The sequence below is a fragment of the Anser cygnoides genome, chromosome 2 (assembly GCF_040182565.1).
Source record: "Anser cygnoides isolate HZ-2024a breed goose chromosome 2, Taihu_goose_T2T_genome, whole genome shotgun sequence".
In the NCBI taxonomy this organism is placed as follows: Eukaryota; Metazoa; Chordata; class Aves; order Anseriformes; family Anatidae; genus Anser; species Anser cygnoides.
In genome coordinates, this window is record NC_089874.1 from 132,724,272 (window position 1) to 132,738,556 (window position 14,285).

Consider the following 14,285-nt stretch of genomic DNA (forward strand, 5'->3'; position numbering starts at 1 on the left):
TAATATGTTGTTATTGCAGAAGCAGCATGAGAAGTTGTATGATATAAATGTTGGAGGTACACAAGCTCCTTTTTCTTTTGTTTTCTTTTTTTTTTTTTTTTGAGATATTAAAAGCTATATCAAAAATAGTGAGCTTCCTTGACAGTAATTAGCTGTTTAGTAATTTTCCTGGCATTACAGTTTATTAAGGTTATATAACAAGAGTCAGAGAACTCCACAGTAAGTTTAGAAAGTTATTTCTCTTGGTGTAAAAGTATAGCTTTTTCATTATTATTTTTGTTCATTTGTTTTCCTTATAAATTCCCTTGAGTGGTAGAAAACTTGTAGAAAAGCTAATCTTCAGCTGCCCAGACATTTCCATCAATTTTGGTTTGTTTGTTTATAGTTCTCTGATTTCAGAAAGATCAATAAAAATGCTCAGATTGTTTCATCATGTTTCACTAGGGGCTTATATACTATTTTTTGGCAATAAGAAGAAACATTTTATTACATTACCAAGATGGGAGTGAAGATATAATTTAATTTTTGCAAGTTTACTGTATTGACATAATAATGCAAAATTTCACATGAAGTCTTGATTTTCCTCATACAAGCTGTGATTTCTCAAGAGATACAGTTTTTCTTATGATCACAGGTGGGAGGGGGGGATAATGTCTTTTTTTTTTTGGTTTGTTGTTTGTTTGTTAGTCTTTGATACTCTACCAAGGCTTTCCATTGTGGAATTGTTATACATAGTAGTATTAAAAACAAAAAAAGTATTGCCAGAATATTGCCTGTGTATATGGTGCTGTCTATTGTGAGTGGGTGTTCTGATAATCAAAACAATTGTTTTTCTTTCAGGCTTTGTCTGGTCTTTTTTTTTATCTCTATAAAAGAAAATGGAAGGCATATTACTGTCTTTTGGCACAACATTAAGCCTTTACAAAAAAAAAAAAAAGATTTTTTTTTTCCTTCTTGTTAACCCTAAAGTCCACAAGACTTGTACTTATATCTTTTACTTTCTACCATTGTAATAAAGTTGGTATATCTTGTAAATATGAGCCTCCTTGTCTAGGTGTGATGAATTTGACATTATAAAAAGTATTCTTAAAACAAAAAAGCCTAAATGTGAGAGCGTTGGGCAGACTGTAAGGAAAACTAGCAACAGTTTTTTTTATTTGTTTTTTAATATGTATATTGGAGACCTAATACAATTACAAGTCTATGAAATATTCTTCTTTTTAATGTAAGAACACACACACACCCCGTTTGCTTGCTCGATTATTAAAGTCTGATTTGTGCCAGGTAAATGCCTTTTTTAGTAAATAGGAATTCTCTGGAAGTACAAATATTTGTACTTTTTTTTTTGGTGATAAGGAGATTCACAGACTGCTATTTAAGTTATGAGTACCCCTTCATTTATTTTAATAGTAAGATGGACAAGTTAGGCCAACCACTGCAAACTGGAAGACATGTGCAAAGGTTTTATGACACTGATAAAAAAACAAAGAGTACCATCAAAAGACCGAATGAGTTGTTGCCTATAAAGAAGTATTACTAATCTGCTTGGTTTATCTGTTTTACAGAAACGTTCCTCAAAACCATTTGAATAGTAAAAGTGTGACCTTGAAAGATACCTGCTGCCCAGTATGTCTTCAGTATAAATGTTGTGGGAATATAATTAGTATAAGTATCTGTTAGGTAAACTGCTTCATTGTAGGAATGGAAAGGTGATGAAAACCGCTTTTTCAGATTTGATTTCTTCTGTCACTGATTCTAGACTAAGAGTAATATACTCTGTAAACCCGAGGTGAAAATGAAGTTATATGATGCAGAGCTGAAGTAAACATTTAAGCCTGTAGAACAACTGATAACTGTACAAATATCTGCCTCACAGGCAAATGTTTTATGACAAAGGAAATTTATTGTGTTTTTAAAGTCAAATATTTACTTTCCCTCCTTCTGTAAGATAGCTATGATAGTCCAAGAATGTAAGCAAGGCAGGCTTTATGATGAAAGATTAAAATCAAAGCTGCTTTGAAAGAAAAGGTGTTCCAATCTTTTAAAAAGGAAATAGTTGCATTGTAGTTAATGCTTCCATGTAATTTGGAAGGTGCCAAATTCAAATGGGCTGATTCTTCATAAATAATACCTCAAAATATACTACAGAAGAGTAATTAGGAGTAATTACTAGAATAAATTGTATAAATTCCAATTATATAGCCCATATTTGGAATACAATGGTTTAAGAGATAGAAACATGTCTAAATCTTGTAATGCTGTGGTAGTGTTGTAACCGAAGCCGAGGTATTTTTTAGACAAGGCGAGAATGTTTGAACTTGAATTCTTATTTTAAGAAGCAAAAGGAATAAAGGAGAATGAGTAGCTTTTTAGAGAGATGTTTTTTTTTTTGGCGTGTGTTCTTTTTCATAGTTGGTTAGTCATGAATCCTGTCTGTGTACCTTCAAAAATAGGTCAATTTTTCATTTTATAATACGTTACTAAGATGTTGAAAATTCTGCTTGGTGAGTTCCTAAATGTGCTTACAAGTATCCCTTCTCTGTAGAGCAGGGACTTGACTTTTCTTCTTGACAGAATTTCTTTAGGAGTATATGCATTTATTCTGCTATTCACATCCTCACTGTTTATGTTGTACTTATTCAAAGGACCACTGGAATTGTGGATTGAATGTGTCTTCCTTGCAGGAGGTTGTTGAGTATGTTACTTGCCGACAGCACTGGACAAATGCGAATAGCTACTAGCCATTGTTAAATTCAGCACAGCAAGGCAGATGATGACAGTTTATAGTAGAGGTTCCTGGACTTTGGTATGCATGCCGTTAGTCATTGGAGGCATACGATTTTGCACTGAAGTATTAGCAGTTGTGAGTGATGGTGATAGCTATCAAGAATATCTGAAAATACCCTGTCTAGGAAGCAAACTTGATATTTCAATATTCCATTGCAAAATACAACCAAATTGCAAGTGTATGAATGGAAAAGGTATGCTTCTCATACAAATTTGTTTAGGCTTTGGATTTTGCACGCAGTGGCAATTCAACTAGAGGCATAATATAGGTTGCTTAGGAAGAGAGGTCACCTTCAGTCTTAATTCTTCTGAAATTGCACAGGATAATAAATGCCTGTAAAGGTATGTCAGAACTTTAAGGATTAAAGATAGCACTGTGACAGCTTCACCTGCTGTCAGGCTCCATCAGTATTTCTCATTATACATCTTAGAACAGGTATATATGTATGTTGTATACATATACATATATATATATATAATTATACACACATATATATATATTACATTACTTAATATGTAGAATATATAATTATGTATGTAGTTATGTATTTATACCTACTGGACAAATGGATAGAAATAGCAGAAGTTGGACAGACTGGGAGACCAAGCTGTAGTGACAGAAACGGAGATAATCAAGAATGTCTGGCAGTGTTGGAAGACATCTGTCTCCATAGATCAGATTGCAAATTATGGATCCAGTTTCAAGATTTGTAATCAAATATACACTAAACCTGGTGCTAATTCTAGTGTCCAGATCTGGGGTGCGTGAAGTTTTAGACAGTAGCAGCTTTCTGCTATTGATTTACTTGTTGAAATAGCAGAAATCATTGCAGTTAACTATAATACTAATATTAAGCTTCTATTTCAGTCTGAAAATAGCTGTTTTTTTTTTTCCTGCATTTTTAGAAAGAAAAATATATCTGCATATAAACAAATCTATTTTTGAGTATTTTGGAGTTATGGAGCCCTGTTAAACCTTAATAAAGTTCTAACTTTTCATGTGACCACCTTGCTCAACAGACAGGATAGACAGTGCACTTTCAATGTGTTTTTGTTTGTTTGTTTTGTTTGTTTTTTATTTTTTCCTGGTTTCATTGGTAACCGATGTGCCATATTGTACATTCAAATCATGTTCTTAAGTCACTGATTTTGGGGAATCTTCTCTAATATACATATATTATTAAAGTATCAATTGACTTTTTTTAGAGACCCTAGAAAGGTAAGGGTATATTATTATACGTATTTTAAAGAAGTGAACAGCTGAAATACAGGAAAGAGAAGTGCACTATTTTTCACGTTAATTTCTTTCAAATATCTAGGACTTTTTTTTTTTAAGTATTCCTTGCGTTATGTAGGAAATTATTGATTCAAAGTGTATCCTGAACAGATTTCAATTTAAGAAATTAATGCTCTCAGTTTTGAAAAAGTAGTGTGTTGGTCCCAAATTTAGAAATCTGAAGAAAACTGTGATTCATTAATAGGTTAGAACAGTTTGGTTTAAATTATTTGGAATTCTCTAAACAGGAAGTGGGACACAATTATGGTCCTTGTTGTTTGATCATCCCTGATTCATGAGATCTACCATTTCTGTGTCTGCAGTTGAGTTATTTTTATACATTTTTCTAGCTTCCATAACAAATAAAATAAAAGTCCAGTATATTTTTCTGCACTATTGAGCTTTAATGAATTTTACTTGTATTTAAGGCATGGTCTGTCTCCAATCTAAAATGAGATGGAGGAAATAACGCATGATAGTTTTTAGCATCTGTACTGTTATGTGTACTTGTAACATCATAATGTAAGTTACACTTAGAACTTTTATCCTGGAATTCTGTAGCTTCTGAAAAACTGACATAACTTTTAATGTTATTTCAGAATTAAAACCTATGTAGTGCTTTTCAGTCTACACAATGTTTTAAATAAAATCATCTTTAGAATCTCTTTTGCCAGGTAAGAGGGCGCAAAAGAGAACTGAAGGAGAAAGCTGGTGTTCTGCCCAGTGAGACAGAATTTTTGATAGTTCCAATTTACCTGTTGAATGTAAAAGCTATTCTTGTTAAACTTGAATAAGTTTTCTAAATATAATTTTCACTTGATTTACTCTTAAATTTAGTTCCTGGTTTCCATTTTTATTCTTAATCATTTGATCATTCTTCCACTGAAGTATTTGAGTAACTGGTTCTTAGTGGAAGGAACTGAAAAACCATCCTTAGCTTATATTCACAACATGAAGGAAAACGGGCTTTATGCAATGAATCGTCTAAAATTCAGGAGTTATGACACTGATCATCAGTTGTGTCATTGCTGTATTTGAAGTTATTGGAACTGAATGCTTTTCTTTATATTTTGAAAAGCAAGCCAAGAGTAAGCTGTTTATAGTTTTGAAAGGAGCAGTTAGGTTCATCTGGAAAAAATCACTATTGGGGTTTTTTTTTGCTGATTGGGCTCTTGGTGACTAACTTTTTGTGAGATCTTGTTTTAATATTTCGTAATGTCCATGAGATTGTCCCAACTTAAATTTAGTTTATGCATCAGTGCTCAAGAATGTGAACAGAAAAACTTGGTGGTCAGGCACAAGATGTCATAGTCACTCTGAAGCCTTGCCAAACAAGAAGAAATCCTGGTGAATGGTAATTCTCTTGAGCAATGAAGAAAAATTCTGTCCTTGATCACTGACGATAAAAGAATGTCCCTTCCTATCTTTTTTCCTTGTACTTCTGAGATTTTACAGGGGATTCTGATGTTCTTACCACTGACCAGAGCAAGCACTAAAATGTTCTGCATGTTTAAGACGTGCTGTTAATTGTGTAATGACTCATAAAACCCATGAGTCTTGAGGAAGGTAGCTTTCACAGCTCTGTGGATGTACTATTGAAGCCAACTTTGAAACACTGTGGCAAGCTAGAAAAAAACTAGGCCCTAATGTCCAGCTGGACAGACCTTCCTTCCCCTCTTCATCCCCCCCATACATATGCTTTGGAGAAAGAAGGTCTGCCAAGCTTTATCTGAGAATTATGCGTCCTATGTCAAGTCTGTGGCTATTAAGAAAATATTACTTGTTTCATATTTGTCACAAAATATTGCAAATATGGTATCTTCTGTAAATTCTTTTTTGCATTGCATTCAGCTACCCTGTATTTTTCTGAAAGCCCTGACAACACTATAAAGTGACTTGTAGTCTGTCAAAGAAGACCTTCGAATATACTAAATGATCAATAGTGCGGGTTCTACCCATATTTTGGTGTGATAACAAGTGAAACAGGAAGGGACTGGCTGTGCAATTTAGCTTGGCAGTGTAAGATTCGAATCATATTTAGTCCAATGCAGGTAAGTTCATGGCAAAGCTTTTCTGTCTTTATTTTAGGAAATAAGTTGTATTATTCATACAGTGAATTGATTGTTGTGGATTGTTGAATTAATTTTTGTATATAATTTATAAATGCCTTTCCTTGTGTAAATTTGTGTTTATATAACTAATTGGATATTTGTTCTGTTTTAGAGGTGTATCAAAAGCACGGACATCAACCCCTCCTAGTGTGGCAAGAACCATGAGCACGGGTGCTCTACCAAACAAAAGAAAAACAAGTAATTCAGACAGTTACTCAAGGTAGCTTTTGTTTTTGTTATTTTTCCCAGCAGTAGAACCTTCATTTAAGGGGAGTACTCACTGCAGAATAAGTAGAGGCAAATGCTGTTCTCTGCATCTAACGGAGAATTCATGGTCAATTTTAGATGCCCGTTTTAGATGCTCAGAATGTATTTTCCTTATTTGCCATCTAATACAATATCACTGTCAGATAAGATGTGCACAGAAGACTTTTAGAAATGTCAAAAACCTCTTAGTCATTGAATAATTGGGTGAATGATCATTCAAATGGCCAGTGGTTCACTTGAAGTTAAGTGAAATTTACATCCACAGCACAAAAAGAAATTGTCCGGCACATACCGTTTTAAAGGGCAGGAGGGAAATTATATTTATTTTTTAGGCTATTTGCCTTTCCTGTTTTGACAAGCTAATTTTTATGTTTCCAGATTATCTGGTTAACCTAACTAGTGACTCAAACACTTCATTGTGCTCCTAAAAATTGGGGAATCTGGGTAAACTTACAAGGTGGTGGTAAATGGCAAATAAATGCAACGTGTAAGCATGAAAATGACAATAACAATAGCAGTAATTCCCTGAAAGGATTTAAATAGTTTTGCATCAAGTTATACTGAACTGAGTTATAGTGAATGTTTTTTATCTGTTTTTTTGGTGTTTTTTTTTTTTTCAGGCCTGATGGTAAAATAGGGTATGACAGTGGAGACTACTCAGTCAATGGTGGAAGTTCAAAAAGCAGTGAAGGAAATTCACCTGTACAGTTATCTAAATTCTGCCATGAATGTGGAACAAGGTATCCAGTGGAATGGGCAAAGTTTTGCTGTGAGTGTGGAATTCGAAGAATGGTTGTGTGAACACATTCTTAACAGCAAAGAGAAAAAGAGAAATTGGAAGCATCTGCAATGTACTGCTGCATGGAAAGCTAGAGCACTCCTTCCAGTTAGACTTCATGCTGCAAATGTATTGAAACATCATATTGTAATTTTCTGAGTGCAATCTTCCGGTTACGTAGTAATTTATATATAAATATATATACTGTATATAAAAATAGCAGGTACCTTAAACTGTGCCATTCATGGAAATATTCTTTAATCTCTGCTGGAAATATTTTAAAGTATAAAAACATGTTAAGTAACTTAGGTAGCGGAAGTGGTTCAGTGTTATTTTTCTTATATAATCCTACTAGATAAGGCATTATTGAAATCACTTATGTAGGTTAACTCACCCATAGGGAACTAACGATGAAAAACTTCTGTGTCAAAAGTTTCTTTGTGGAGGCATTTCCTTCATATGTAATATTAAGTAGATGTTATCTATGTTCTAAGTGAAAACAACATAAGCAACTCCCTAGAAATCTCTGGTTAAAAGTGCAAAAAGACTGGAACCCTTCAAACTATTTAAACAATTACTTCACAGTAATATCCTAACTGGACTTTACAGTTACTTCCAAGGATTTTTTTAATTATTCAAAGAGGAAAAAGTCTGAAAATTCCATTCACATATAAGAAAAACAAAATTTGTGTAACTTTCCCCATTCTGTTTTTGAATAAGAACTTGTTAATATTTTTATGTACTTATAAGAAGAAATATGATATCCTCATTTTAATCAGTTCCTTTTGTTCCAAAATAGTTGTCTTCGTCTTCTTGTGTTCTCCACCATGACTAGCATGTGTAAAAGCTCTTTGCTTTTGTCTTTAAAGGTTTCCAAAAGTCCTACTCTTTTTTTCTTCCCTTGTCTCCTGAAGGAGAGTCTGTAGTTACTGTACCTAAATGTTGAACTTGTTTTAAAAACAACCTTCTTGATGTATCCAATACAAAAAGAGATCCATAAAATGTATGCTATTAGAAGAGTAGAAATTGATATAAGTAGCAACTGCTTTTATACCTCTCCCTGTGCAAACAGCAGGTCCATATTTCTTGAGTTAACACATGATATTTTTTTTCTCTTCAATTCTGTATGTTCATGGGCTCTCAAAGCAGCCCCTTAAAGTTAGTAACAGACTTCACATCAGTTCATTGGTTAGAAGGGTCAGGCCCTGGAAGTTGTTTTTTTCATTCTTTTAAAATAAATGACACAATCTATCAGAGCTATTCACAAGCTGAATCACTTAACTTGTATCTGAATGTAGTAATTTGTAGTAATTTGTTTTGTGAAATTTTATTTTGAAATACTGTCACCATCTTAGCTATGCGTGGAAGAACAATCTGAAAGACCTTAATTGTGCCTTTCCCACAATACACTCTTTTTGTCAGAAATGGTTACTTTGAGCTCACCGTTAGAATTGTTTTTTATACTTTCTTTGTAGCTTTTGCAAAATCTGCTGCAGTGTTGCATTATAGCAACTTCAATGCATTTTCAAAATTTGTGATTATTGTCAATGGGGCCAATTATGGAGAAACAGTGATTTAAGACATGCATCTCCAAAACAGGTTCCAGTCTTGGAGGATAAGAGATTTAAGAGGCTTGATGTAGTCATCGTGCAGGCTATAAACTTTTGATATTTCAGAATTATTTCCATGGAAATAATATAATTCATACAATATGAATTATATGAAATTGTCTTACACTTTTTATACAAAATTATTTCTAGAAATTATCTTTTCATTCAATGTAGTCTTGTATTATTGTAATTTACATAAGCTGGCGGCTGAGCATGATAGGATGGATGACTGTTAATGAGCGACCTGACAAATCTTAGCCAGTTTATATTTTACATAATTTAGGTTCTAGGATCCTTTTTGGCACATTCATATTTGTACTTGGAAAAATTGCAATCCTGCATCTTTAGCATAGATAAGTTTGCTTTATAAAATTTGTCCTGGACTTGGGCCATGGAAGTCTGCAGACTGAATTACTGGAAGTTGTGAGTGTCCATCAGAAAAGATAGAAATCCAGCATAGGTTTGATTGGTTAGCGAATTTATCAAAGAATCATTTCCTTTATCTGACTTGATGAATTTCCAGTTTGTTTCTGCTGGAAAAAAAAAAAAAAAAGGCTTTTCACCCCTTACTGAAAATACATTCTACAAGGGAATTTTTTTAAGGAAATATATATATTACAGGTTTTCAAGAATTGATGGAACTGTTGAAAAATATATTGACCATTTAGGTTTCCTAATTTTAAACCAATTCACATACAACAATGATAATTTCTGCCTTCTGAGCTTTGTGTAACTCTTTGCTTCCAATGTAGCATTTAGGAAATTACTTGAGTGACACATTTATATTTTTTTATGCTTCTGTGATTTATGGCAAGAACTAGATAGGGGATTAACCTCAACTGAAGGAAAAACTTTAAAAAAGATTTCCTGAACTTTAATTTAGCTTTACAGGAAAGTCTATTGAAGTGATAATGACTGTCGATAGTCACATTTGGTAATGTGTATGCGATAGAATCTACAATAAAGATAAGAAAAGAATGAAAATATAATTGACTATGCAGTTTATTACTGTATAGTGAGACTATCAGAAGGCTGGTGTGTTTCTGCTTTCACCTGGTTTTGTCACTGAATGGCAGGTTTTGTTACCAACAGTAGGCTGTATTACACACATTATCAGAACAGATCACAGTAATTCCATCTAAATATTTATTTGCAAATAGATTTGTTTTCATAATGCCCTGCAGAACTGAATATGGAAAATAAATTGATTATAGCACTTAAGGAAAATATAAACTGGTAAGGGAGACAAGTAAAGCCTCCGAATTTTGAATCTTTAGGTATATTACATTTGTGAAGAAATTCCTGAATTCAATTTATTAACAAGACCTAGGTCCAAAACATCTTGCCCTACTCCTCCCAATGCCCTTATGCCTTGCTTTTTCATGGGAGGAAAAATCATGAATACAGATGCTGAAAGGGTAGTGTTCCAGAATGCCTCAAGAATCAAAATTTTAATAATTGTTAAGATAAAACACCTAGGTGAACTATGCAGCCCTGATGCACTTCACTGAGGAGTCTAAACTTAGCTAGTGTCATCTGCTGGATGCCTTGTTGAAAGATATTTAACTTAAAAGCCTAAATTCCTTAGATTTAATGTGTAAATCTATGATGATGTGATTACTCCATTTACCATCTGTCTTTCCAGTTGTGTGTTTGTGTGTGTGCATGTGTATTTTGTGAGAACTCTTGTTATACAAACAAAAAGTTGTTTCACTAAAGCAGAGTTAATACAAAACTGTACTGAATATTACTGGGGGATTGTGAAGCCCCAAACAGCTGACTGATGTACTTGCTGTATACTGAAAGTGAAATTTATTGACGTGATTTTAATGTTACCTACTAACAGTGTCTGACCATATGTCAGACTTTCTTTTACTGTCTGCCACTATATCTTCCTAAATTGCTTGCTAAGAGTCTTTCAATCAACAGAGAAGAAAACAATAGGAAGGGGAGGTGGATCGGGGGAAAAAAAAGGAAAAGAAAGGTCAGTGATCCCACGTAAAAAAGCAAGAAGGCTGTTGCTGAGGTCCTGGCTGACAGTGTTTGCATTCCTATTTTGCTTTTGCGAATATGTGATTTACTAGGACAGTCTACATAACAGAAAGGAGTGTAGGAGCAGTGGGCCTGTAGTGATGCAAGTGGAATGAAATTCTGAAATATACTAGTTCCAAAGGTGAAAGCAGCATAGTAAAAGGCCTAGGCTTTATATAATTTACCTTTCACAAGTTTATGTATAATACTGTTTCCAGGTCTGAAACAATCTAGGGTATTTCTAACCACACAGCAACATAAATGTATGGTTATGCAGATAGTTAGACTCTTAGTCTCCCACACCACTACAGGAAAGTGGGCAGCAGGAGGAGGAGCAAACTTTAGCATCATTTCAACTTACACCTATGAAGTGAACGTCTAAGCAGAATTTTTCAAATTTGCCAAAGAGACTTGAAGAGCCATTAACCTCCCACAGGCGGATTTGAAAAGCTTGACCTGAGGGATTGCTTGGCCTGGGAGGCGGCCTGGAAGCCTGGGGAGCTCTCCATGGTGCTCTTAACACTGACCCTCAGGTAGCAAGGTACGCAAAGTAGGAACTCCAAAAAAATGTATTTTAAGAGCTAATCTTGACCCGTCATGGAAGTTCTGTCATCTGGGTAAGACTAGCTCTTGATTCACCATTGCAACTAAGAGTTAGTGTCTGAAATGCAGTGTGTGAAAAGAACAGTTCCATGATGCACGCTTATCAAAGTCAGCGAGAGGAGGTATGGTGCAGTAGTTTGAACTCTAAGGATCAAGGCATGTAGCAGTGCACCTTGATGTAGGCTATGTAAGTAGTTTGAATATAAAATGAAATGGCATTGTCAACATATTATAAAGTTCTCAAGAACTGCTGGTTTCCATCACATGACTTTTGCATCTGTGCAATGAACAAATCTTTTTTATATCTTGACAGAAAACGGTGTTTTGTAAGAGTACTTGTTACAACTTTATTTTTTTTCAGTATGACTAAGCTATAAGTAATCATATGGATTGTATGAGACAGTGGAATTTCCATCTTTGAAATTGTTTTTGGTGACTTTGGTGAAAATATTTTTATTGCCTTGGAATAAGTACAGCTCATTCCAACTTGTGATTTTTTTTTTTAAGTTGCTGGTTTGAATTACCTAGTTGTGTTGTTGGAAGAAATGTTAAGTAAAAGATTCTTAGCTGTATTCAGCAGTTATTTGGTCGTTGCTTTCTTTCCACTATTCACAAGATAAGGGATTAATCTTGCATATTAATGGGAATTTTAGTTTTCTTTTTGTATATGTATTGTTCCAGAATACCCATTTTCTGGAGGATCCTATTTAGCCCCATTTCATGTTTCCAGAAAACAACCTATTCATATATTCTTTTAAATAACTAGTACTTTTTCACAAAACTAATCAATAGGGAAATCAGTTTTCTCCAATATGAACAGTAGCTTTTGAGACAGTAAATCAAATATTCAGGTTGATATTGTTGAATAGTGAACTTAAGGTCTAAATGCAAGTGCATGGTTTTTCATTGTTCTATATTTGTGTTTGGATTTCTGGCAGAAGTGCAGATGGATTTGGGTCTGATCTTGTAAAGTGTTAAGTATTCCATGACTGTTACAATACCTACTTTATATAATTGCTGTAACTCTCTAGGTGTTCATCCTTCATACAATACCTAGTATATATCTTCATAAGTTTATTTATTGATATTCTATGTTTTTAAATGAAGTGATCATTCATGTATTTGAGGTGATTAATTTTGTCAGCATTACATTTATTATTTTTTGTTTGCCTTGTCCTTCAGTACACTGAATATTTGTGTTTGTGACCATCCAGTGTTTTTTTTTTTTTTTTGTTCAGAACACCTGGGTTTCCATCTTATTTGATATATTATTTTAAACCACCAGTTCTGTTTTAATAAATGTAAATCACTACCTGATGCTAATTTGCCACTTGTTAACAATAAAGGAAATATGCCAATAAAACTTCTGGAAATCCATGCATTTTTGTAGCCAAATGTGAAATTGTCTTTAAAAATAGGATAGGGATAGGTAAAATCATTTCAACCTTATAAATATTGTCATGTGTTTGGTCTCAGGGAAACCATACCTAATGGGAGAACCCATCCAAAGTCTTCTCCTAGTGGTTTGTAGAGAACCACTTAGTTATCCATTTCAAAGGATAGGATTTTTTTGATTGACTTGCAAGATGAGATCTGTATTGCTTAGTCACCTTGAAAAATACTCTGTACCACATATTTAAGTTAGTAAGAGCTGCGCATGTAAAGTTAATTCTGTTATCCCTTTCCCAACTACATGGAGTGCTTAGTTAATATAGTGCCTATCACTGTGATAACCTGTAGTAAATCATTATTATTATTAATTTATTTATTTTTAATAAGGCTGTAAGGTATAACCTATAACTAAACCTGATCTAGGTTTGTTCTGCTTTGTGAGGACCAATCACTGCTTTGTTCATGAAATGATTAAGAAGGAAGAAAAAGAAGAAGTTATATTTTTCCTGTAAAGTTCACTTATGTGACCAGAAATTGTAATAAGGACTTGGGTTCCCGATTTTGTTGGCTGAATAGGGCTGAGTAGAGACCGGTTCCTCTTTTCTTTCTTCTTTTTAGGGGTAAGTTCCTCCTGATGTCTCTTTTGTTTACTTTACCACACCCTCTTCAGAGGAAAACAGATCTATTTTCCATTAATTCTGGATAAAACTCATGTGCCAAAAGGCTGCAAAATCTTGTCACTGCTGAGATTCCATGATAGCCAGCCACCAAGCTTGCTTCCTCTTTGTTTTAGTTTATCATGAACTATCCCAGTCAGATAGCAGGAGGCGAAAAAAAAAAAAAAGAAAGAAGAACCAGAAGAATCAAGCAGATGCTTCATGAATCCTATCATAAAGCCACCATCTCTGTTGCTCAGCACAAAGCTGAAGAGGTGAAACTGGAAGGGAAATTAAAATCAGCCAGGAGTGACCCTTAGCTGAGGAACTTCAGCAGTTTAATGGTGTAAAGTAAGATGTCAAAACAGTGACCTTCCTTGATCTGATTTCCTAAACACCAGAAATTCTTCTCAGCAGAGCACCTAACTTGCTGTTAGAAATCATTCAAATACGCAACATTATCTTGCTCACATGGGTTAATCTGCTCAATTCACAGTCCCTTGTAACGACAGTGGTAAAATTATTTTCACTAATTTTAATACCTGTCTTCCCTTGCTTCCTTTGCTACCTTCCCATAAATTCCATGCATTTCTAAATTACATGTTTGACCTACTCATATTCCTTTTTTACAGTGTCATAATGTTAAAACAAACTAACAAAAAGATGGTAAAAAATGAAAGGGAGGTAGGAGTGGTGGTGATACCTTGCAAGGTCCCTTAGCCCATTTCCTGCAAAGCAGTTTGGTTTTGCCAGATTCCTGATTTCAGTGGAAGC

The 14,285-nt window shown here is 34.1% G+C and overlaps 1 protein-coding gene across 4 annotated transcripts in view; it reads left to right on the forward strand.

Annotated features, from left to right (window-relative positions):
- The window catches only part of ZC2HC1A (zinc finger C2HC-type containing 1A), a 43,951-nt gene extending 31,125 nt beyond the window's left edge, over window positions 1–12,826 (forward strand). For 3 of the 4 annotated variants that reach the window (XM_066993110.1, XM_048068272.2, XM_013172431.3), the window contains exons 8-9: window positions 6,287–6,394; window positions 7,062–12,826. In XM_066993110.1, coding sequence (XP_066849211.1) covers window positions 6,287–6,394; window positions 7,062–7,242 — 289 coding nt within the window. In that variant the 3' untranslated portion in view covers window positions 7,243–12,826. Of the gene's footprint in view, window positions 1–1,410; window positions 1,531–6,286; window positions 6,395–7,061 lie in introns of all 4 variants that reach the window. The other variant, XM_066993111.1, reaches the window with a different exon arrangement.
- The last annotated feature ends 1,459 nt before the right edge of the window (window positions 12,827–14,285 follow it).